Below are 26,829 nucleotides of genomic sequence, written 5' to 3'. Positions count from 1 at the left end.
CCACAACTACCAATTCACATAAACTCCAGATCGAGAGAACTAAACTGAAGACTTACTAGTATCTATATAATCTCAGCTTTTAGTTACAGTGCTGATCAAGGACGTTTTGGATAACTGTGTTTTTCAAATGCAAATCCAAAAATTGTTTAACAGTAGTTCAATCATTTTCAAATCTAGATCCCACCCGACACCAGTATGAAAAGTGAAGATATTGAATAAAAGTAGAGGTGCTGTGAACACTGCATGAGTATAAATGATACCCCAGCCTCAAATATGATGACAAAGTCCATGTTTTGCCCTGGGGAGACCCGAAATAAGTTTCAGATCAAAAAAGTTAAATAGGAGGTACACGGCACTATGTGATAAAGATTCTGTGAAAATCTTATTAAATTTCATTCAGTGGTATAAGAGGAGATGGGTACATGTACCCACAAGCGTAACAGACGGACGTACAGACAGACATCTAGCCTGGTTCCCTATCCCTGTTTTGCTTCGTATTCTCCGCGTCTCCTGCCTTGGCAAGGATGAGACAGGGACCAGGCTAACAGACATCCCGATCACCATACCCTTCCACTTTTTAAGCGGGGGTATAATGAAGAACCGGTGTACTGAAGCCCCCCCCCCCCTTCCCCGCCCCTTGGAATTCAAGAAGGTGCATGAGTCTTGGACCTTTTGTCTTATTATTTAAAGAAATACTATTTTGTTAAAAGCTGATAATTTTAGCGATTTATTTTTCATATGAACTTGCTGTATTTAGACAGACTTATGCACACCAGCTCCCCTTCTAAGGAGAAAATCATATGTCAGTTTTTGTTTTTAAATATTTCCAACAATCAAATTGAACTAACATAGCTAAGCAGGATTCCTAAATTCATACAAATCCGTACAAACAAAAATACATATCGGCTTCCAATAAACTCACTGATTCCCCCCTCCCCTCTCCTCCATAATTTTGCCGATATATAGAACACTGTATAAAACAAAGCTTAAACATATATATGCTCCCTCAATAATAAGTCTGATGCCCTGGTTGCCCCCCCCCCCCCCACTCGGCAATTGCTTTTGACGGACCTATTTAAAGCAGTGAAGGAGAAACTTCAGGAGTAAATGTGCAGCAGTATATACTAGTATTCAAAACGTGATCAGTGTAACTACATGCAGACGTGGATACTTAATCAGGCATTAGGACTTTCAATAGCATTAAACATACGTACTACTTTTCATCACCATTCCCAACGATAAATTAAAAGTCCAGGATTTTTGACCTCACTGACAACTATCTTTTCTATTAAAAAGGAATTCGTAAATATAGTTACCTTGTCCTTTATCATTTCCAAAATTATTTAGATAAAACATTAGGGTTGTACATATACTAGTAAGTATTTCGAACTTGATATTAAAAAGATGCTTGAGTTTTTGATGGGCAATATCTATATAGTTGGAATTCCCATGGGTACCCAGTGCGCCTTTCTCAGCAGACCAATTTTTTGGGGGGTATTCATATGAAGCAGATTTTATTCAAAAACACTTGCCATGGTCTTCTACTCGACAATTATATATAAATCGACGACGTACGATCAGATAACAATACTTGAGTAGTGAGTAGTAATTTCCATTCATATGTCGATTCGATTTATCTAAGTGAACGTGAAACTATGGTCAATACAATGACCCTACTAAGTTATAAGTGAATACAATCTGTCATAGGTAAAATGCTGTCTTGAGTTTGATAATTGTGAGGCCATCATTTTACACACTGAAATCTTTTCACGTTTACTCGATCATGACAAAGAGAACACAACAGGTGCTCACTCCTGCATGGCACCTGATCCGCCCCTGATGTTTTTGGAGGTCCCTGTTAGCTCTGCTCCAGATCTGTGTTGTCTAAATGGTGGGAAACAGTTCGTTATCTCCATACTTCACAATACGTCATCCTGAACCTAAGCTGTGTGTGACGGAGTAATAGAGAAATGCTTGAAAACGCAAGAAAGCGGCGGAATGGTGCTGTATTAAAGGTTGCAGATATTTTATTTCAATAAATTAGGGTACCCAATGCTGGTGAACAGCCCCGTATACTCTAAAAACCCTTAAAGTAAGTCAGTAAGAGGTCCCAAGCGAAGTCCAATATGGCGGGTAGTTGCAAGCCTTGGTTATTTTATAGTGTAGAAGGGGTAGACCTATATATAACTATCTTTCGTCATTTACAGAACTACATGGGGAGGACCTATGTATATAAATTGCAAGCCTACAAGTCAACTTTCATTCCTCGTGTTATATTGACGAATTGAACTCATCAAATCTTGTAAGATATTTTTAAAAAGTCTGTTTCCTACAATGAACCTTCGCCACCCTTTTACTTCAGACAAGACTTCGACTCAACTGAAAATTTTCGATATGTTAAGTAATTTTGATTCCCCTTTAATCTTGTAGGAGAGTGCAGGTGGGGGATACTTATCAGTCCATATACGAGTATATGATGCAGTTAGGCGGAAACATATGCGCTGTAATATTATGATTCAAGGGTGTGTACACGGGAGTATTTATCATTAGAAAAGCTGCTATCCAACATCAGAATTCTGATTACAGATTGTGGAAAATAGTTCAATTTCAGGAAACAACAAAAACTTTCTACTTTAATTGAAATGAATAAATTTTCACAAATTGTTGATTTCAGGTAATTTTGTACTACAACACGAGTTACCTTTCCTATAAGTAGCCACCAGACGAGTTGTTTAACAGGTCTGGACGATTTCCAAATAAGGAAGTCAAGAGCAATAACCGTGAATTTCTATAAACACACAGAATAAACAAGGTGCTAGTCCTTCTGACCAATCAGATAACAGCATTTATACAAAACCATGAGAACATTTATAAATAAAACACATGGTTTTATAGTTTTTTGCTCAAAGGATTTTTTTTGAACAATTTTTTTGTAAACATTGTGTACATCTGGGAATAATATAATATTTATGACAATTTAACCGTGAACAAACATGACTTGAAAGCTTAGAAAACGTTTTAAGTGGGATTAAAAATCTGTCACATAAGGAGATAGCAATCCCAAAAGTTTAACTTACGTTAAAAAATTATGGAAAATTTTTAATTTTTAGAGCCTGACATAAAAATTTTATCGAATCGATAACAGTCTTAATTATGTTTTGAGTGTTTATAACAAAACCGTCCATGCAGTTGGTATGCGAGGTAAGACATTTTTTAATTCTTTACCGAGATAAAAATGTCAAGGTTGTTCACGGTAAATATGTGGGAAATACCTTATTCCTCAAAAGTTTTCATCTTACTTCTACAGATTTTTTGTTAAAAAAATCTTTTTTGAGGAAAAAAACAAAAGCAGGTGTTTTCTTTTTGTTCTCTTAAGAAGTGTTTTGGAGTGTGTAAAAATGCTGTTGTCTGATTGGACAGAAAAATAATTACGTGTACATGATGTATATTTATAGCAACTTTCAGTTATCGTTCTTGACTTCCATATTTGGAAATCGTCCAGACCTGTTCAATTAATTTTTTACCATAATACATGTAGTAAAAAATTACTTCACATGGTCAAATTAAAAAGTATTAATATACATTTTAAAGTATTTTAAAGATTGTTCTGTATAATACACTTTAACTGCAAAACAGTTTCCAAACATTTAGCATCAAAATCAAAACATCACATATAACATCACTCCATCAGACCATATATGACTTTAAGTTCGTGTCTGAACTTAGAATCCCTGAAACTGTAAATAAAAGGGTTAATGGCACTGTTTATGAAGTAGGACCAGATGAACGTGTAGTAGAACTGTCCCTCCAAGAGGGTCAAAGAGCAGTCAAAGGAGGGATTCGCAAAGAAGATGATGGAGAGCACGTGGTGGGGAATGGCGCTCAGAATGTAGGCCAAGGTCACGGTGAACAGCGTCCCCGTGGTGCGGAACAGAGTGGCCTGGGAGATGTGGGACGGACGATTGTCGTTCTTAGCCTTCAATTGCGGAGACTCTTCAGCGAATCTATCTGACCCCCTCCGCACACTGTCCTGGAAGAAGGTGTGTTTATAAATCTTACGCCCTATGGCGACATAAATACCGATCAGAGCAGACGACACAGCGAGGAAGAACAGAATATGGCAGATATGGAACACAGCCAGGTATTTCAGAGTCTCACCACTTGCTAGACATCTGTAGCCCTACAATCAATATAAATTTATAACCTTATAGTTGTAAACATTAATTCAAAGATAATGACAAAGAATTACTTTAGGAACTAGAAACAATTTGATTACAAATCTAAACTGTTATTTCAATATATCCGGTATACTTATTAATAAGTTTTTAGAGAGAAAAACTAAGCCGTGTTTAGGTAACATTAAAGCTTTTCTGATTAAGTTATGTGGATATTTGGAAAACTTCTAAATCGAAATAAAAACCTACCATTAATCCTGGTATGCCTGTTGGCACTTTGGTAATTCCATATAATATAAGACTTGGCCACGAGAACACTAAACTGACCACAAGGCAACTAGCACACATCAGTCTCGCTTGACGTGAAGTTATCTGGGTCCCCAATGGCGCCGTCACTTTACGGCATCTGTCTACAGCGATAACAACCAGGGCACAGGTCGAACATATAGATACGAAATAAAGAATAAACCTGTAGATTTTACAGAATTCCTCTGATTGAAACGTCACGGGGTAACACAGGTAGATAATTACCAATGGGGCACTCACAGAAAGATTAAATATGTCCAGAATGGCCAGCCATAACACATATATTCGATAGTTTGAATTCTTAAATTTTCGGCAATATACGTAGATAACGTGAACATTTCCAACCAATCCGATCACAATTAGAATTCCGAGGAATATGATTCCACCAATCAGACGATTGACTAGAATTCGGTTGGCGAACTCCAGTGTTACTTCTTTATCTGGAGGCAGAAAGTCTTTAATCCACTTATGACAGGTGAGGTTCGGGTCATACGCAGACATTATTCCTTTATATTGGTCAGATGAAAGGAACAACTGAAATTAAATTCAATTTAAATTTATTATTGAAATATATGCATTATCATAGTTTAATATATTGCTATACTATGATTGGGTGTGATACATTACTAACTTGCACAATTACTTGCTGTATTGAAAGGGGGGGGCAATAATATGTTTTAGTTAGACGTACAATATAATACTTAAGACGTACCTGAGACGTACAATATTCATCGAGTCCAAAGCGCGAGAGGAATAATTTACTTCGAAGATGTTTTATGTAATTAGGGTTCTCTCTATGTGTCCCACTTTTAGACCAAAATATTATATATCATTCAGCCTCTATGAAATGGTTTTACATCAAGCCCATAAAGTACTTGTAATGTCCGCTCATTAATAGTTTAATTTGCTTTAGATGTTCAGTATACAACATACTACATGTAAGTATACCTATATATTTACCGGGTTACTGAGTATATGCTATTGGCTATCCAAAGTAATTTGCAATTCTTCAAGCTCATTACTGAAACCTATGTCCATTTTCTAATATTATGTACAAAATATCACAAAAGCTACCCAGTGCAAAATACAGGTACATGAAGACTTAATTATAAGATTGTCGTTGTCAATCGGAAGTGGCGATTTATCATGTGTACAGGAAGCGATTGAAAACCCGGGGATGTCTCCTTAAAACTCAGTAATTTCCTGTTTGTGGTGAATATTTTGGATCTACTTCGGGAGCTTTTATTTGCCTTCACATGATTCTGACTGATGTACGTGTAACAACTAAAGTAACAATCATTGATATGTTTTTGGTAGACTCTATATATGGGAGACAAAATGCACTATATTTACGCAGTGCAGAAATATCGTAATTTAATATAAAAACTTGAAAAAAGGTATGGAAGATACAGATTCATTTAATGCTCTGCGGCTTAATTTGAAGATATAACATTAAATCGAGTGACTATCGACGGCGTAGAATATTGTAAGATCGTAACCTTCATTCGGATTTCTAGATCTTCAATGTGCGCAAAATAAACCGCATTTTTTAAAACAAAAGTTATAGGTATAACAAATGCCGTTTCAATAATAGAGCATGTAGAGAAAACATCCGATGTATCTATAGTTACGGAAAAGTTCTTGTAAAAATGCATAATATATTTTCAGGGAATTCGATATAGTAACCTTGGTTGTTTTTTTAATAGCCATGTTACATTTATTATAAATTAAAAATTTATAAAAATATAAAAATAAATATAAATTCCCCTTAATTTCGTAAACTGAAAATATGATTAAGAGTATTTAGATGTATTTTATGAATTACCATCATGCATGTCTTTCTTTGATTTAGAATTTTTGAATGAACGCCTTCGCAATCCACAACAATGTCGAATTTACATATACTGCCTACCGCCTACCATTATCCTTAATTACAAAGTCTTTCTTTCATTGAAGATGGGAGTCAAAATGCCATTTGAAAAATCATCAATTTTTGCTTGATCGAATGCTTCCTATTGTCATACCATCAACATATCAGGAAATTTTCATTGTCTTGTACAATATGCACACGTTATTATCGGATGAATCATTTATATTGTTTACATAGAACCGAGTCACGCACGGTTTACATATCCTAAATGTAGCCCCCATCGTGTGGCCGGGAAACCAAAGAAAACATGGGTATATCTGTGTTTTATATTAAGCACTTATTCTTTTGTTTTCTTAGCTTTACTATGATGTAGAGAAATAAATGTGCTGGCTAAGCATCACAGTGGACAAGTCGAGAGATTTAATTAGAACTGTATACCATCATCCCTACCGCAGTGAAGGGGAATGGGGGGGTGTCATTTGTCCTTGTGATACGATAGTAACTCAATTACAATACGATTTGATTAAAAAATAAATATTAGTGCGTCCTTATAATTATTGTTGATAAACATTTTATAATTATTGTTGATAAACATTTTATTTTTATATAAACAAACTGGAAACAAAACTAACCTGGTATGTTTATCATTCATTTGAGAGCAAAAAATTATGCATTTTGGTAAATTTTCAAAAGGTTAATCAAATTAAGTTTACGTATTGTCTATAGTGGTGTTTTTATAACGTTTATATAAATACTGAGAAAACTTACCTACATTTCAAATAGTAATTCAGGATTTAAGAATAAATGATACCAAAAAATGGATTTCTGGTTTTGATTGTGAATGTAACCAATAAATAGTAAAAAGTAAATATGTTTCTAAAGTATATATTAGGAAATTCTGAAATTACTGCGATGTTCAAAATTTTGCCTTTCTATAACTATCCTAATTAATCTATATACAACTTTTTATTACTTGTAATCATATTGATGTAGAACATTGAACATAAAAATTCAAAATTTATGCGCTTAATAAATTTACTCATTTTACTTATTAAAGCATGGCAAACGTTGTTATTTTCAAGATTTTGGATAAAAGTTTGTACCATCAGTTTGTATCATAAGCTACTAGGGATTCTCCAATACTATTTGTGTGAATTTAAAGAACCATAGAAATTCGAATTTTGATATTCTAAAATTTGATATGAAATTTTCATTTTAGAAAGTCTAGCTCTAAGATAAAATTATTGTATATATAGATGTACGAACAAACAATTTTAACAATTATAAAGTTCAAACATAAATTAATTCCTTGTCAGTATGGTCAGTTTTCAGTATTTTCATAGAGCTATAGCTATGTAGAGTTTCATTTAATTATCAATATCTTGGGAAAACTTTTACTTACAGTTATATTATGATTTCTAATCTCCATCTGTGTAATTCCAGGTATTTTTCCTCGGACACACAGCTTACATTTTTATTTTATACAAGTCCAAAAGTCAGCGGACAGAAAACGTCCAATAGATAACAAACAATGAAAACCGTGGACGAGGTCGACTCGTGGTCGATATGTAAAAGCTTTCTCCAATATTTATATACAAACCTATTCGGTAATTATGAATCTATTGTATTCTCCAGAAGCCTGAAGTTCCCAAATGAACAATTTTGACACACAGATTTAGGCTTAAAGTCTGTAAAAGTTTGCAATTCATCAGGAAGCGGACAAAATTTTCGATTTTATCATGTAATTGTCTCGCTTGGTCGCCCCCGTTGTGATTGGAAATGATCTCATCATTAGTGGGTCGTAAACACTCACTTCTTAGTTTATGATGAATTAATGATATTTACACGTGTGCATAGCGTATCAATTCATAAACGATGTCTCTAATAAACAAAACTCAGGACAAACTTCTGGGCAGCTACTATATACGTGTAGAGGGAAATATTTCGTGTTCAATTTGAGACTGAACTTTGCTTTTCCGGAGCCAGAACATGCAGAATACACAAACACATTCCGAACTTAGTTTTTAAATATAGAATTAAAATTATTAATCGAGGTTTTGTTTTGTTTCCTGTATACGGAAGCGTATAAGTGCCACTTGGACACTTTATTTTTTTTTTTATTTCTACACTTTCATCTGTAAATTTTACACTTTAATCTGTAAAATTTACTCTTATGACAGATTTATAATACAAAATGTTCAGAATACAGTGTAAAATTTACAGATTTAAGTGTAAATTTTACAGAAAAATGTGTAAATTTTACAGATTAAAGTGTAAAATTTACACATTAAAGTGTAAATTTTACAGATTTAAGTGTAAAATTTACAGATTAAAATGTAAAATTTACAGATTTAAGTGTTAATTTTACAGAAAAAAGCGTAAATTTTGCAGATTAAAGTGTAAATTTTACAGATTAAAGTGCAAAATTTACAGATTAAAGTGTAGACACTCAAAAAATAAAGTGTCCAAGTGGCACTAATACACTTCCATACCTATAGGAATTATTTCCTTAAATAAGTTCAGATTCAATCATCGAAAAGGGAGGATATATGAATTTTCACTAACAGGAGGAGCACGGAGTGTGTTCTATCCCCATAAAAATGGTCGCTTTCCTTCTTGTACACAACCCTCCCTTCAATCTCAGTTTAGTTTAGTTTATTTACTAGGTATTTAATCTTCTATAGTGGTTCGACAAACTTTTTTTTTTAAAAGATTGCCTTAAAGAAAATGTTTTTATTTGACAATATTTTCTTAAAGAGTACAAACTTCCTTAGATACTGTATTTACATATCTATACATTAAGGTCTGCATATATCCTACCGCCTCAGAACAAAACTGAAGATTCCTTCATCAAAATACCATTTTCAGACATTGATCATCACAGAATACACGTGTATAGCATATTCACTCTCGGTAAGCAGGATAAAAGAACCACAAATTTAAAACGACCTGGACAACCAGGAAAACCCAGAACAAAACAAAGTCTATGGCAGACGAGACGTTTTGCCAAGTTAGTCTTCCGTCCCCTGCGTGTGACGTTTTCACGGAGACCGGAAGTCGAGCTCCTCCCGTAAGATCACCTCTCGTCTTACTGCGCCTCATCGCACGGCTGGTTTTCCTGTATTTAGAAGGTGCGTGTTTTTCCTGAACAGAGGTCGTGGGATTCCCTGGATCTGTAACTTGTTCTCCATCCATCGACGAACTCTCTATTTTACTCTTGGTACATGCTCGACACCGACATGTTAGAACTTTCACAAATTTAACAATGTATTTGTACAGTATTGGAATGTCTTCCTCATCATTGCGATGGTAGAGTCGTAACTGTAGCGTAGTACAAAATATAATAAGCGATCCAATAAAGAACTGAAAGATGACGTAAAAGAAGAGATCGGAGACATTATCGGAGTCTTCCGGAATGTTGTCGGAGACGAAGCTGATGAACACGCTATAGGACAGTAACAGGGCCACAGAGTACGATAGCTTCTCTCCGGCGTCAGCGGGAATCAGGAACACCAAGACCTCCAAAAACCCCAGCAACACCACCGGAAGTATGATGTTGATGACAAAGAACAGGGGCTTTCTCTCCATACTGACGACGCACTTTATGGCAGCCCTAGAATACAAGATCTCGTGGCGGACTTGGAGATTGGTCCATTTAGGATTCCCACTATCCTGTCCGACGCTCTGACAAGCGGAGGTGTTGGAAAACTTGAGATTTGAGGAGAGTGCTGCAATCGACAGAAGGAAAGAGAACGACTGTTTATCAAATGGAAAGTTTGTCGTATCGATGGAACAGAAGAGTGAAAGACCCAGTGAAGTATGACGATGCACGCTTCCGTCACTGCGCAGAATCATTTCCAGCTCTTTGTTGTCGCCCTCAACTATCTGGTCCATTTTGCTCCTGTCATTCTGAGGAATCTGGATCAAGGTCTGAGGTCGCCACACCCAGTCCCCCACTATCGGGAGCTGATAGAGGAACCCATACTCAAAGGGGTCCCAGTTCAGAGTTTCGTCTTTCCACTGTGTAGTGATATCCACAAGTATTTTGACCTTGTTTTCAATCTCTATGAATTCTACGTCACTTCCCGAGAGTGATAGCGAGAGACTGATTTCTAGATTTTGACTCTGGTTTAACAGTGGCACTATAAACCGGTCATATTCACTCCGATTTTTCAACATCTGATGAAGGTTCTCCGCGTCCTGTAGAGTTGCACTGTTAGCAAATGATGAAAACCACCAAATCACGGAAAGGTGAGCGAACGACATTCCCCTAGATAAAACAACAGAGTATTCAGCAATGTATGATGAAGAAAATGTTTGTCCGGAGCAGATCGTCTGCTCCTCCCATCAGGTGAACTCTGAGGCATCGGCTACCGACATCAAGTATCACCGGCTCCATTAAATCAAATATAATATCACATCTACTTAAATTATTAACATGGCCACCAAATATGCTTGAAGTATCTCATAAATAGTCCTGAAAGATGGTGCGAAATAACCATTCTGGGACTACTTAAATCAATAGATTATTCCTTCCTGGATATTTTATTTGCATATAGTGCGAATCCTGTATACATGTATATACAGATGGATTTATTGAAATGAAAATTTCAGTTGTCTGATAACTCGGCCTTTTGTGCAGTGATGTGCTTAATAATCTTTTCGCAGCAGAGTTGGGGGAGTATAATAAATCAATCCAGTGTGTCTATGTGTTTGTTATCCCCTTGCAATTGAATAAGAGGGGATAGAGTAACACAATCATGTGGAGGGGGTATAAGGGTGTATGTGGTGTTTTATTTGTGGGTGAAAAAATAAAAGAAACGTCAACAAATTTTTTACCTGTGCGAAACTTCAAGTGACATTGTAATTTTGCATCCAATCACAGTTGACAAAACTGCTTTGATTTTTAGCTCTGTACTGCATAACAGTTAGACGGCAAAATGTCTTATGCGATGTTTAATATATTTTTAAATCGACTCAGTCATTTTAAAAAGTAAACAATTTTTCAAAATGCTATTCCTCTTACAGTTTTTTAATGATTTCAATATAACTTGGCACACAAAGTATCAAATGTTTACTAAGATACATAATTCTGTGCATCGTTTTTTTTTATTTCGATGAACCTTGTTGCCGTGGTTACTAAAAATAGAAATTTCTGTGAAATGCTTTCAAAATGCTACTCCCCCTACAGTTTTGGTCTGATTTCAATATAACTTGACACACAAGTAGACTACACAAAAATACATAATTCTGTGTATTGGTTTTTGATTTCGATGAAGGTGTTGCCGTGGTTACTAAAAATAGTAATTTCTGTGAAATGCTTTCAATATATGCTACTATTACATACAGTTTATATATTTTGACTTCAATATAACTTTGCACACAAGTATCTCTACACTGATACAAAATTTTTTTTGCATTGGTTTTTGATTTCGTAAGGGTGTTGCCATGGTTACTAAAAATTTCAGAATTTTTTGTGAAATGCTTTGTCAAAATATGTTCTCCTAAACATTTTAAAACATGGATTTCAATATAATTGGCACACATTTTGATTATTTTCACTGAAGTAAATAGTGGTACATAATTCTTTATTTTTTTGATTTTGATGGACAGTGTATGCCGTGGTGAAATAAAAAAATTAATTTTATGAATATGTTGCCTGGTTTCTAAAATTGTGTGCATAATTCTGTAAAATTTTATTCAAAACTACTTGTTGACAGTTGTTGTTCTTATTGGAATATTCCAAAAAGTGACTTAAACAAAAATCATCACTCTATTTATTGCTGTATTCAAGTTTCAAAATCATAAAAGTTGTACTAGAATTTTGAAGCATTGAAGGAGGTTAAAATAAATTCCATGTAAGTTAGCACACCCATTCGACAATAGAACACTCCAAAGAAATGGCGCGATACTAGTATGCTCATTTGCGCGGAGCGATTCACCCCTTTCGTACGAATGGACTTCCAGTTTAAGAAATGCAGAAAAAAGGATACACGGACATGTTGAAACGGTCAATCACATGGAATGATCTGCTTCATGCAAAAAGAATAAAGTAAGTAAACACTGCAGTATTTTGCATCGGTAATATCATTCTTTTTTCTGAAAACTGTTTCTTTTAAAATGCAGGTAAAAAATTCCAATGTAAATCAGCTCACACAAAATTTCTCTAGGTATGATCTATTAGTTTCGGATCTTGGAAATATCAATCCTTATACAGCCTGACCTGACGTTGAATTATAAGGTATACGTTTAAAATGAAATTTTTTACTGCTGCCATTGTGTAACACATTAAAATAACAACTTTCTTTACCACAAAAAAAATACAGATTTCAAATATGAAGATTAGATGATACGGGTCAAAAATATATGTTTTTTTTTTAAAAAGTCGTGCTTTTGAATATGCTTTCAGGAAATATAAGATATTTTTATCTACCTATGTGTATAATTAATGGTAATTAATTGCAAAAACGATACACGCAACTTTTTGTTGCGAAATAAATATACAATTTTTTAAAAGCCTTACTATATTCTTGCCATATGAACTGTATAAATCCTCAAATTGGTCATTATTGATGCTAATTTTCAGATAATTGTTTTGCATGCATTGCTTTTTTTCAAAGAACTACTTTCTGCAGCTAAAATCTGAAAAAACATATGAACCATTCTTAATTTAAAAAATAAAAAAGTACATTTCCAAAACCATCTATGAATTGTGTGATTTTTCTTTGTTTTTATTTGTTTAAATCCCTTGAAAAAAATTTTCAATTAATCAAATGGAAATGCCACTACTTGCCGGTGGATAGCTGTGTGGAGGGTGCTATATTTGGCACTTACGATTTATTTGAGCAGTGAGTGGTTAATCCTTTTCGAAAGGGAAGTGCCAGCATTCTCTGCGACACGGGGTTGAATCTGTTAACACAGTCTGGTCTCATCTGCGAGGGGACTCGTCACGCTTTACGACTGTCCTATGGTTGTATATAATGTCATTCATAAGTAAGTTCAATTCGTAAGTTGCTTAAAATGCGCAGTATTACAACGCACTTGTGAAAAATTACGTTTTGAAAAAAAAATTCAAAGTGCTTTATTAATTTCATGGTCTCAATTTAACAAACTTTGAAAAAATAATTTTTTCTTTTCAAAGTTGTGCTCCCTTGCTGTAATATGTACCTTATTAACGCACTTTGAAAAAAATGTTTGGTCCAACACGCTTCATGCTTAAAATATTAGTTGAGTCAAAAGTTTTAGCAGATTTTAATTGATGATAAAAAATTAAATTCAAAAAACGAATAACTTTTTTGTGTGCGATACGTCAACTTTTCTATGGGATCTGAGATTTACATATGGCCCTTAGAGGTATAGGGAATGCAACAAAATGGAGTCCAAATTTGAATCCTGATTAAAAATAATTTTCCCACATACCATAACGATCATTTTATAGTTATTTGATAAGTTTTCCGAAGTATAATTTTTTTCTAATTCCTGTGCAAGATAATGTCTTTTCCTTCACAGTTATTTAAAGAGATTAATCATAAGTATGAAAAAAAAATATGCATCGTATATTTATATTTTTGATTTGTAAATTAGAAAATGTAATTACTTTAGAACAAAGTTTAGTCAATAATTGTTGATTTTTAGACCAGTATTTTTTGCTCTTGATCCTCTCTTCTATAAAACAGGATGCGATAGTTTTTTAAAGGAAATCTTGTTAATTCTTTTTTTCATTATTTTACGTGAACTTTATGGAGAGAATCTATTTCTCTAAAGCTACATTTTTTTTTTGTTTTATAGGAAAGAAGTCAATTTTTATAAGGATATCTTATTTGTATTAACAGTGCAAGGATTTCTAGATCAAAAAACATCTTCATTTATAAAGAATATATAAGGAAAAAATTTCTTTTCAAGCCGTTTTGATTACAAAAATCTAATTTTTTTGTCCTGGAAATCTTATTAGAAATATATTTTTTCAAAGTGCATTAAGTACCTCCATGATAAAATATGCTGATGTACACTTTTGACGCGCTTTGAAAAATTTTTGCAAAGTGCGTTAATGTTGTCCTAAAATTGACGCACTTTGAATTTTTTTTTTCAAAGTGCGTAATTTTTTCAAAGTGCTTTGCCACAGCGCAGGCAATGATTGCTGGCATCCAATTATATTGAATTTTTAATTCCTATCTAAATGTTTCACAATGCATCGTTCATTATTTCAACTACTGTATATCTTTAACCTTGTATTTAAACCTTATATATTCTTCAGGACCATTTTTAAAATTCCAATCTTATTCAAAAATTGACACAAATCTAAACAAGTAATGTTTATTGATAGAGACCGGGATACCGTATATACTTTGATTTAAATCGTCCCTTTGTTCCACGATCTGACTTCATCTAGACATAAATTGACCCCTATGACAACTGTCTATGGATGAGCACCGAACTGAACGCACCGATACAGTTACATTATAAGAAGCCCGGTTAAATGTTTCTTATATTCTATGGCTGTTATCAAACACGTTGAAAGCTGATATATAATCAATATTCGACCTGCCTGTTAAACCTACCGGTCGTTAATACACAGTAGGCGGATTAGGGGAAGCTCATTTAAAACTTTGGTCCTTTCTTAAACCCCAAATACGAACAGACCTGTTCAATCTATGTTAAGGGGACACTTAATTATGTAGTGGACAACGAAAAGCATACGTTGGAGACAAACTTTGTTTACGGAAATTTGGAGATTTATATAGGCACTTGTTAAATTCTTTCACGTATTCTAGGACAGTTGAGAATAATCTACAAAAATGTCTTCTGGGGTGGGAAGCTATATGCTGGCAACTCGAAAAAGGTGAGAGAAAAAATTATATATTGGAAAAACATTTCGAAAATGAACCTTAAAATCAAAAATGCTTTTGGGTCTATGATTTTGATTATAAATTACATTTGTTTTATAGCACAGTGCTCGTATTATAGTGGTTTTGTTTTACAATCATTTTGTTGAAAATAGTTGTACACAATCAAATCACAATCAAATCATATATAATTTGCGCTGTTTTTGTTGTTATTGGTGATGAAAAATTGGGATCGTTCTTTGTTGATGTTGTATTTTTATTGTTGTCCTATATTCCACAAACTTTTATATTTTACCTACATGTATCTATATAACTCGAGTTGAGTACAGTAAAACTCTTATCTTGACAATTCTATTTGATGTAGGGTTTATGTAAAAAATTTTAAAACTGTTCTCCGGAAACGTATATTTAATTAAATATTTTTTTTCCATTTGAGGTAGAATGTTCCATCTTTAAATAATTTGACTTTATTAAGTATATAATAATGGAAACATTGTCTAAATGAAGAGGTCCAGATTATTTAAACGATGGAAAGTAAACAGAAAAACTAGAAAGTCAATGTGTTAAATAACCCGTTTTGTCAACATGGCTTTCAATTAAGTATATTACATTCAGTGAAGGGGAAGAAGACTTAGTTTAATATCTTATTCTATACATTTTAAAAAATCAGGAAAAAGGTTTTTATAAAGCATTAATATTATATTTGTTTCCCATTTTTGGCAGACTGCATATGTTTTTCTTGTAGTCAAGTATATCTGAATAACTTTGAAATTGGCTTTATAAAAAATCTGTTAGTAACACGCTGTTTTGTAAATATCTGTGTTATAAATGTCACCATCCCTTTGATGTCATGCGTACAATCGATTCATTAATATTTTATTAAGTATGACAGGAAGAGTCGTGAAAAGTCAGAGGATCGATTAAAAAGCGTGTAGACTTTTAATGATTTGAATATCAAAATGCAACATGTGCAAACATGAATTCATACAGTAATTAGATAAACAAGTTAACATATTAATAATTAAATAAATATTTAACACGAATTTAACGTCTTTTAAAATGATTTCATCAAGTTCAAGTTCATTTATCAAAATCATTTAAAATATATGTACATGAGGATAGTGTAACAATTCAGGTCAGAGGTACAAGTATATGATATACATAATACATACATCGGAGTTTTTGTAATGTATATTTTATATTTGGCAAAATACCCCCTCCCCCCTTTCCTCTAGAGCGATTTGGAATCCTGTGTCGTTCACGTGAAGTGGGACTGAAATCAATGAAAGCCGCCGTCTTTTGAGGTTAGATACAAAAAAGGGACGACTTGAGAACTCCGAGATAAATCAATGGCCGATTACTTATATACTTTTTTACCTCTTTAGATCGATATTACCTCGTTAATCTTCCGATCTCAAAAGGCATATCTGTCTGAAAGGAATCTAAAAATGGTTTATTTCGTGATAGCTTGCAAATTGGAGTTGGCGAAGGGTAGAAGTCAATAGTTGCTTCTTTGATTTTTCGCTAAATTTGTTTTTGTTGTGAATAAAGGTAGCAGAAAATTTTTTAAAGAAGAGGAAATTTGACAAAGAATAAAAAAGTATATATTTAAATAACACACCAATTATGTGTTAGTATACTTAAAATCGACATTTAATATCTGCATAACATCAGGGATTTATCTGCTGTTGCTATAGAGCACACGGTTTTACATGATAAATTAATATATATTAATTAACTTTCTGATCTGTGAAAACAACTTTCGGGGGTACAGGTTTTGTCCTGCCCTGGCCAGACACGCACAATTTCCTGTAGCTGCAGAACTGTAGCTCTCCAAAATATATATATATTGATAGACCGGAGAGCTACAGTGCCACCCATTGAAAAAAACTGTATATTTATTGCGCACAAAAAAGTGCGCTGTTTTTCGATTTATTTCTCCATGTTTTTTTAAAACTGTCATTTCAAAATATTACTAACCGTGTGTTCCTAACATATTCTTTCACTGTTTCCACAACAAAATATTCCTTATAATTGTTTTTAATAGCCCTATAAATTGAGATCATAAAATTTCGCCTTTTATACTGCCATTTTGGTTTTCAAGATAATTCGGTCCAACGTGCTTCGTATAGATGTAAACTACAAAAGTAATTGATAGAGGAGTAAGGACTTTATTATTGAAATCTAGCTTTTTCGCAATTGAGGTAAAAATGTGGAAGAATTTATCCAGAAACAGCGCACTTTTTTGTGCGCAATAAATATACATTTTTTTCAATGGGTGGCACTGTAGCTCTCCAGTCTATCAATATATTTTTTCGGAGAGCTACATTTCTGCAGCTAAATCTCCTGTAGGGACGTTAATCCCCGTGTTAATTCCCGAAGGCCTGCATGGGATCGATCATCATGCGCACTATACACTGTCTTTATATGGACTTTGCAATCCAACGCAACCAAAGAGGGGATATTTATATTTTCTCTATTGATTGTGGTCTTCTCGAAGTTAAATATACTCTTCAAAAAAAGAAACGCATAGTAGGAACAATGCCCTGAAAATTTTTGATAGTTTTGTCATATCTTTTATTTTTGTATGAATACGATGTATTCGAGTGAAATGAATGATTTTTTAATGCAATTGTTAACTTTACAGCTATTCTAAAAGTCTCACAGACAAAAAGACCTGATTTTGCAAACTTTTCCCCAAAATTTTGATCTCAATTTTCATTTGATGAAATCCGATGCAATTCCTTCAGGTAAAAAGGGGCTATCAAAAGCGGGGGTTCTCGATATTTTGAATCTGGTTTTGTCTGAAAAATGACGCTTCCTAAAATTGCTGCATCTGAATGTTGCGTGGCACAAAAGGGAAAGTGGGCGACTGGAAGCAGGGGTACCCGTAATCTACAGTTGCAAGAGGTTTTAATGTTACACATAGACCATATCTAACCTATTAAACATAAACCATTACCATCGAACACCCAATGTTCGCAAAAAATATGGTAGACTACGTGTGACATCAGCAGCACAGCATCACTTCCGAGGATTACGCAAATTGCATGAATGTAATGTAAGGACGTCATCTAAAGCATTAGCAATCCCTGAACTGCACAGATCATCTAACAAGACCGTTTTCAGTTGACTACGAATTATTGCTAGAGGATTATTCATGCCATTGTTCCGACCCCACAACACCCCTAATATCGACTTCAAAGATCTCAGATGAATAGAGTATGACCACAGCATCACTGCTGAACATTTTGGTTAACCTACTAGTCCAGAATGTTTATCTGAAAGCCTCTTCTAAGTTTAAGAGTGTTAATGCTTTTTAATGAAGGTTAGATTGATAACTGCCTCCAGGACGTTAAAAAAGTTGGTGGTGGTAGTGTAATGATATGGAAAATGGTATTATAAGAAAGTAAGATTGATGTGGTTTGAATTCGATGGACTTTGATGGAAAAAGGTCCTCTAACCATGTTCTACCTACACATACCCATTCAATTTTGCAGCATCCTAGAGCCGTATTGCAATCTCACAATACACAGCCACATATGGCTCGTTTGACACACCTATTCTTGCAAAGAAACAACAACCTGTTTCAGTCACAGTCATCTAAATCGCTAGATTTAATCCAAATTAAGCAGCATTGGACAAAATGGATTGACATGATTTGCCAAAGACAATCGCATCCCCAGACTCAGCAACAGCTTACTAAAGTTCTACATTTGGAGTGAGAGAGTATTCCTATACAGTTTTTATTACATGCATTTGCTTCCATTAGATGCCGTTTGTGGCTATCATTTGTGTCTGCGGGGGGCATACCAGATATTGATCTTTAATGGTCTTAAACTGACCATAATTTTAAAATTGTTGAGTAATTATGACATTTAGATAGTATTCCTGTTGCTTACCACATTTCTATTTTATCAATGCATCATTTTACTAAATAATCTTTATGTTCAATGTGTCACTAAAATTCTACGATGCGTTTCTTTTTTTGAAGAGTATATAATATTAATCATTTAATGAGAGAGAAAAAGAGTGAGAGACATGTCCCGTTCTGTGTGTGTAAGAGAGAGAGGTGAAGGTTGAAGTTTTTCTTTTAAATTATCCATTAATTTTTCATATATATCGTGAATTATAAAACCCAGAGACAGTTTACATTGTATTAAATAACTTAGGCGTCGTCCAGATTTCTTTATAAATTAATAAAGAATTATTTTTATTATTTATAGAGTTACCTTGATCCAAACAGTGTTGTTTGCTTTATATTACGTGTCTAATTCGCCATATAATGGTCAGGATGCGACCATTCTCCGCCTTTCTCTGTTAACTATAGAGCAAAAGCAAAAAGTTTCTCTTAAGCCATGAGTTTACATACTGAACGGTTTTTTGGAAAAGCGGGTGAGAAATATCCATGTATCTAATTTAAATAGGATATGCCATTTTCTTATGTAAAAAGGTACTTTTTTCATCTTTAGCTACTACAATGTACTTAATTCTGTAATTTTTATGTTGCAATGATAATTGTCGTAAAGAGCTAGGGTCAATATGATGACTTTTCTACCCTTAGTACAATATTCACGAGTGCGGAGGTCGAGGTGATCGAATATTGTACTTCGAAGTTAGATAAATCATCGTACTGACTAAAAAAAGCGTACCAGCAAAAATTGTTTTCTTGATAAATATAAAGAAATATACCGGTATGCGAACTTTGACATTGTCAAGTTATTTCTATCTGTTGAAGTCTGGTCAAACTCAGTGAAGAAAGCAAGGTACAATGAACAAAAAAGGAATTTCTTTACCCCTTTCTATTAAGAATACTAACCTGAAAATAACTTTTTATAATCAATTGTATTAATGGTTCTCGATTTATTTTTAGACCAATGAAGAAAAAAATAAATACTCATGTTATCGTGGAAAGTGATATAATGTTCCCGTGAACATGACTTTGTAAGATTTTTATAATTTAATGTTAGCGCAAACTTATTAAGAGAACTTGGAATTATTCCGCCGTATAATAGTTAACATTAAAAAAAACTTTTTTTGGAGCAATGAAAGCTTGATCGAAATTTAAATTGGGATTAATGGGAATTACTCAGCAAACGTGCAAAAATTGTACATTGCAATGAATAGCTTTAGAAATTCAATTAAACTGCATGAAGCTTCTTCTTTTACATTTTTATTGCAGAGAACAATTGATCATTTAAAAATCAGTGTAAACAGTTTCACACACATTGATGTACCTGTGTTATCGATCTGTCTGTACCTGTACCGGCAGGTGTCAGGGGAAATCGTCACAACCCGAGATTTATCCGAATGGTGTTTGGTATTAGTGCGGACAGTGTCGATTTTTGTGTGATTTTGACGAAAGTTACAAATTAAGAAACCTCTGTTTCTTTTTATTTTGTCAAAATAGGTTTACAAGAAAATTCTAGTACAATAAAAACATGTATAAACTTTCATACATGTGAAACCGATAATGAATTCGTTCCGATGAAATTAAGACAGAGTCGATTCTATAATATCGGAACAAAACTACATATTAAGCATTAACTTTCTCTACTTTCTAATTAAAACAAAAATAATCATTAAATACCACCATTTAGGGTAAATCGCTCTATGCCAGCTTCCAGAACCATTCTATAAAGACACGAATCGCCGGGACACAATTGTTGTCGCCTGTGTCAATAAAGACCGAGAGTTATGACACTGTATAGAGCCAATATAGGGCAATAATAAACAGCTCGGTAGCTAAGCGGGGAAAAATGACTGTCAATGACTCCTAAATCGGGAAGTACTCATCTGATAGTAGTGATTACTGGATTATAAGTAATATCAGTGTGTAGACTTTTTACTGTAAAAGATACTCTACTGTCGCGAGCTCAGGGATTATTTTACAAGATGAGTGGTCAGTTTGGAGGAATAGTCTTCTCATATTACAGCAGAACAAAGCCAAGGTATATACGTCTGTCTTGAATTAGTTAAATCGAACTGTAACGTTACGCAGCAAATAGGTCTAAAACATGTTTAAGGGACTGAAATCATAAAAGAACTTTATTGATATACATTGCATTTTAGGATCTTTTGGCAGAAACCTTTTTGTTGGTTTATCAGCATCGAAATCTTTAATTTTGATTTGCCTTTATTTCAGTTTGTGAAGTTTCTAACAGCATAAAATCTTAGGGATCTAAAACTCAGATAGATATAAAAATTGCTAATATGTCTAAAAACGGATCGCCACCAGACACCGAAATGTACCGAATAAAAAGGTAACAATGGTTTTGACGAGTGGTGAAGGGGCGTAGAGGATGTGATTTTTTCTAAAAAGAATTTGCAAAGAAAAATAAATCACCTGCTTTTTCATTTTGCATTTTTTGTTGTACCCCGAGAAAGTTTGGTGTAAAATGCGAAAGCATATCAAAAGGTGTGTTTTGTTTGTGAAAGACGAATTTTTTTCCCCAACCTTGGATTTTACGTTTGGTGGCTGGATTTTTTATATACCTTGGTGTTAAGTTTGTATATTTGGTTCTAAGGTTAACTTTTTGTCATTTACAGAGACAAATGCAGATACTATGTTATCGATTACATGGACACCTGCTTAGAACCTCAGTATCAAAAACAGTGGATAAAATAAATCTGTAGAAAGAATTAAACAATATAGAATCATAAATGATTTTTTAAATCAAACTTGAGTTTCATATTGCAAAATCTAAATCATTAAGGTCAAGTTATAGTAAAAATAAGGTGCCTATAAAATAGCTATCTCAAATTAGAATGACAAATGACGTTTACGGTGTAATTTTTAACTTTTCTATGCCGCTTTACTATGTAATTTGACCAATCAAATATTATTTTAAAAATAACAATATGAAAAAAATAGAATTTTAAAAAATGTCCTTTATCCTTTTTAATTTTTTCTTAAATAAAAATCCTCACCCCCTTAAATTAATGTAATACAATGATTAATTCCGGAGGATACATTTTGAAAACAAATCAAGAAATGTTATAAACTTAAGTTAAAACTTTTGAAAGTTTTTTTTTTAAATATATACCGGTATATATATATATATATTTTTATTATCAATTTATTTGTTTCATTTATTTATTTGTTTTATTTATTTATTTTTTTTGGTTTGCCCGAAGTTACGGGAAAATTTCATTTTGATTCATTCATTTTGAAACGTCACAATAGACCTCAAATTCGTTTGTGACGTCATAGTTGTTTTGTTTTTATTTTAGTAAAGCTAAAAGCACTACAATTTTAATTTCATTTTTGGATCAGAAAGTTTGTATGGCAATCCAGTTTGATGCAAAAAGTAAAGGACAAATAAATCATTCTTAAAACGTACCATACTATAGCTAATGGTTTAGATTGACGTAACAGAAACGTCTCCATAGTTACAATCGAGAGTTAAAGTAAAATTTGGATCATGTTGCAGTTTCCACATTTCAGGATGACTGGCTAATACAGTCACGGTTTTATAGCAAATCAATCAATCGACTTCCGAGGCCAAGATCTAATTTTAGAATTCAAAGAGATTCCTGGAAGTTGAAGATCAACGGCAACCGATTTTTTGCACAAATTGTTTTGTGTAGTTTGATTTATACGGCAATAAGGATTTGTCAGGAACGTCACTGCACGTCATTTCAATTTACCTGAGATCCGTTTGTTGTTTCTGATTTATAGAACTGATAGAAATTATCCTCATTCCTGCACCATTACTTTCTTCCAAAGCTAGAATTAAATTATGCTGTGGAAATCTGTATCTAAAAATTATCAGATTCTTTGCTTTTTTCCAAATGGTTTCACCAGCCAGTACCATGAGAAATGTATACCACCAGAAAGGCGCCAACAGACCACGCAGACGACGGAGAAACAGTTCAAAGAGGGAGACTACTCCAACTGCGACTCCGTCACCCAGGACCGGATCTGGAAACAGAGCGTCGGCAAAGAGGGCATGTGCCTTAAAAACTGGTAAAAATAAATCTTATCAACATTTTTCCGAGCAAATGAACATAATTTATGTAATAATGTGTCCCAAATGTCTACACTTTATTTATATATTTTTTTTAACTTTATTAATTCGGACTTTTAATCAAGTATCATAATAAAAACACTAAGTGTATAAAACCTCAAGAAATATAAATGAAATATACTGCCTCGTTTATTTTTCTTTGAAGAAATAGTTAATGCTAATACAGAGTGTCTTTCTTTTAACCTTACGTACATGGATGTACAGTTTAAATATTCACTAAAAATTGAATATTTCGTATTATTTATATTTTATTATTTATTACATTTTATAAATAAAATACTATAAAATTATATCTGATGTCGATTTTCCTTTTCAGGGAAGAAAATTGGGGCTTCCTGACCGAGTTCGATTCTAAGGTACATTTAATTTGTTTAATGGTGGGTTGGGGTGTAAATACAGAAAACAAATATTTTATCGGTATCAGTGTAGAATTTTGTCATTCTTATTAATAGAACTCTTTATTACAGAGAAACAAGGTTGGTTTTTCTTTGGTAAATAAAGTGTTATTAAATGGTGTTAGATATATAACGATTGCAAATTGTTGTGACAAACGCATTAAACACGGAACTCGCAGATTAGCTGATCACCATTCCATAGTAATTGTGAAAGAAATAACTTTTAACCAACATTTAGCGGAAGAAATGCAAGCTCATACGTCGAGGGGGGGGGGGGTTTCTCGCGTAAAGTCCTCTGTTACAGTGAAATGTCCTTAAGATTCTGTTCCTGGCCGAGCGCTGACAATTTTTTTGATTGTCTGATTTTTTTTTGGGGGGGGGGGGTCCCCTTTGAAACCTACGGTCTTGAAATGTTTCTCACATGTCTTCAATATATTTAGGATGAACCAAATACTGTTTGTCTTCAGCTTTGCAGGTAGTTGACTTAATATACATATGTAGTCTTAATCGCATGACCTATTGAAACAGCAAGTTTAAAACTTTAAACATAACGTTTTTTTTTTTTTATTTTGTTGTAATAAAACTGAATAAGAGTGGGAAAATGTAAAACTTCAAATTTAAACTATACTAATATTATGCTTAACAATGCTTAGATGATTTATTTGGGTTCATTTGGTTAATCTGTTTGGGATGATATGGCGCTTTGTTTGGTTTAAACAGCTGGTGAAAAATTGACAGATTTGAAATATTAGAAGTTGGTGTAGCTATTCATGCCAAAAATCTACCAATAATTAATACAAACAGTTAATTAACTTATTTCTTTAAGATTTTACATGCATTGTATTAACATAATAATTGTGTTTAAATAAAAGACTTGTATTTGATTTCAATAATATCGGATTAAAACCGATTGCCAACTTGTTAAACGTAAATTTAAATCACACATCAGAGACAAAAGAGGAAAATCTTTTTTAAATCATGTTTTTTAATCCATTAAGCTGTTTATAAATTGACTTCATTGGGTAAAAAATTATAGAAGAATTAATGTATATTTTATTGATTTTTAGGGAAATCCTAAACCACGAGAGGAACTCCCGGAAAACGTGACCGTGTTCTCCAATGCAGTCCCCAATACCAACTCCGGTAACTATGGAAACAAGGTCAAGACCGAGTTAGGGGTCAAAATGCAGAAACTCGAGCACCAGTTTTTTGGTGGTCAGCGGAAACGGAAGTTGGGGAGTGAAATGGTCTGTTATTGATGGATATTAAAATAGCCTAATATTTACCACAAACTGCTGAATTATATTTAACTAAATATTGTGAAACTGTGATAATTTAAAAGATTTTTGAGTAGTTAATTGTGATTTATTAACATTTTATACTTGCTTATTTTACATTATTTAAACTGCTTTTTATGTACAAGAAGCAATATACACGTTTTTGGGGTGACCTTCACCCTAGATGACCTCATTATTGTTAACCACAGGTTATATATACTGTATTTGGATCGTTATGTAAGTCTATTCTTTGTACTTTTCCTTTTATTGATATGTCTGTATTTATATATACACAGCATGTTTTTAAATTTCCATACTGAGTAACTGATTGATTGGAATAAGAATGAGTGAAGACTACTTCTTGTAAGCATTGTACATAAGTAGGCATTATTTTCTTTTTAAATTTGAATAAGCCTTTCACATTCATCATAAACACAGTGACATTTCTAAATTGTATGTCAGTCCAGCCAACCTATGGGTAGTCCACACCATGTTTTCTGCTGTTCTATACATATACAAACTCCATGCTTCTTTTCTACCATCACTGCCTCTATTTGTACTTAATCAGACACCATCTTAGTGTTCTGTTTCTGCTGATATATATATAATCCTGCAAACGTTTGTGCCAATAGTTAACCCCCCTACCCTGGCTGTGGGATTTACACCACTCAGAAACATTAACATTCTGTGGGGTTTTATTTGAGTAATTGTAGTATGGTGACAAAGTGTTTTCTGGTAAAGGAATTAATTTTTGTATGGTTTGTGTGCAAAGTGTTTTAAAAAAGTTTTGTATGAAATATATATTTGTCTTTAAAATAAATGTTATTCTTGGTCTTGCAAGTTTCTTTTTTTTCCACATAAGCACAAAATTTGAATGGGCAACACGAGCTAAACACATATATGAATTATTGCTTATAAAAGAGTGATTTTCATTAAGACTTAAAAATATATCACAGCCTAGTTGATAAAAGAAAATCATGATGCTTATGACCAAGCAGAAAAAGCTGTTTGTAGCATCTCATTATGGGTATGTTTCACAGTATTCCTTAAATTTCACTTTGATATAGTGATCAATAAAGAATTTTTTTTTTGCATTTTAAAATTATCATTTATTATAAATAAATTTGGCAAGATATAAAAAGTGAAAGTCATTAGAATTGTATCACAGAATGCAACAGAGCAACATAAATATAAACTTATACAAAGCATAAGTAACAAAATCTAGTGATTGTAATTATATAACACAGTAAAAACAATTATCTAATCAACAGTTACTGCATGAGGATATTCTGGCATCATTTTTCTGTTGCTTGCATATGTATAAAAATGAGACTTTTAACCAACAAATCAATTGACGGCATAATTCTGGTTATGTAAATCTTTTTTTCAAGCACAACAATAATTTTTCTTGATTAGATATCATTTATAAATATTACTAAACAATACAAAAGAGCTATGGGTCAACATGCTCACCTGGCTCTAAAGGCCAGTATACAGTACTGAATCCAAGTCAAATAATGCATGTAAGGGTGCTTGGTTTCTAGTTCATCTTTTGTATATCACTATTTCTTTTGAAAAATTTCAATGCCCATGAAAAAAATGACCCTAAACCTTCTCTTCCAAGTTGATATAGATAAATTGAACATCTAAAAACTAGGAATGATACATGTAAATATATTATTAATAAGATTTATTTTACTGTTCTTTTAATAACCCCATTGATGAAGGAGTGGGGGCTGTAGTTTTTGCTTTGACCATCTTTAACTAACAGTCACAACTTTTGATTGGTTAGAGCCAGGACTTTCATAATCCATAAGTAAATTCTTTTTAGCAAGACCTTTCTTTTTGGGTATCAGCACATTTGACCTCTTGACCTTTGAGTTTGAACTATGGGGCAACAGAAATATGAATGAAGAACAAATTTCAATCAAAA

The 26,829-nt window shown here is 33.2% G+C and overlaps 3 protein-coding genes across 8 annotated transcripts; 1 reads left to right on the top strand and 2 right to left on the bottom strand.

Annotated features, from left to right (window-relative positions):
• Nucleotides 1-3,381: 3,381 nt before the first annotated feature.
• On the bottom strand, nucleotides 3,382-8,225 carry LOC134235798 (adenosine receptor A1-like). Of its 2 annotated transcripts, none has more exons than XM_062717959.1 (3): nucleotides 7,754-8,225; nucleotides 4,425-5,015; nucleotides 3,382-4,180 (listed from the first exon to the last, which is right to left on the bottom strand). In XM_062717959.1, the coding sequence occupies exons 1-3, from the start codon at nucleotides 7,778-7,780 to the stop codon at nucleotides 3,680-3,682; spliced, it is 1,119 nt and encodes a 372-aa protein (XP_062573943.1). In that variant the 5' UTR covers nucleotides 7,781-8,225; the 3' UTR covers nucleotides 3,382-3,679. The 2 variants fall into 2 exon arrangements, with proteins under 2 accessions (XP_062573943.1, XP_062573945.1); XM_062717961.1 differs by having other exon boundaries at nucleotides 7,952-8,225.
• Nucleotides 8,226-9,177: 952 nt separating this feature from the next.
• On the bottom strand, nucleotides 9,178-10,838 carry LOC134235821 (neuronal acetylcholine receptor subunit beta-3-like). The gene has a single exon (XM_062717989.1). It carries the CDS (start codon nucleotides 10,615-10,617, stop codon nucleotides 9,256-9,258), a length of 1,362 nt encoding a protein of 453 aa, XP_062573973.1. The 5' UTR covers nucleotides 10,618-10,838; the 3' UTR covers nucleotides 9,178-9,255.
• Nucleotides 10,839-14,903: 4,065 nt separating this feature from the next.
• On the top strand, nucleotides 14,904-25,733 carry LOC134235799 (uncharacterized protein C2orf50-like). Of its 5 annotated transcripts, none has more exons than XM_062717965.1 (4): nucleotides 14,904-15,190; nucleotides 23,002-23,163; nucleotides 23,541-23,580; nucleotides 24,687-25,733. In XM_062717965.1, exons 1-4 carry the CDS (start codon nucleotides 15,147-15,149, stop codon nucleotides 24,876-24,878), a joined length of 438 nt encoding a protein of 145 aa, XP_062573949.1. In that variant the 5' UTR covers nucleotides 14,904-15,146; the 3' UTR covers nucleotides 24,879-25,733. The 5 variants fall into 5 exon arrangements, with proteins under 5 accessions (XP_062573949.1, XP_062573947.1, XP_062573948.1 ...); XM_062717963.1 differs by lacking the exon at nucleotides 14,904-15,190 and adding an exon at nucleotides 20,864-21,145 and having other exon boundaries at nucleotides 24,687-25,732; XM_062717964.1 differs by lacking the exon at nucleotides 14,904-15,190 and adding an exon at nucleotides 21,302-21,457.
• Nucleotides 25,734-26,829: the final 1,096 nt, after the last annotated feature.

The sequence above is a fragment of the Saccostrea cucullata genome, unplaced genomic scaffold, assembly GCF_032062105.1.
Source record: "Saccostrea cucullata isolate Sc308-1 unplaced genomic scaffold, CSIRO_AGI_Scuc_v1 ctg115, whole genome shotgun sequence".
Classification (NCBI taxonomy): Eukaryota; Metazoa; Mollusca; class Bivalvia; order Ostreida; family Ostreidae; genus Saccostrea; species Saccostrea cuccullata.
The sequence above is the reverse complement of the archived record's forward strand: the minus strand, read 5'-3'. Positions and strand labels throughout refer to the sequence as shown.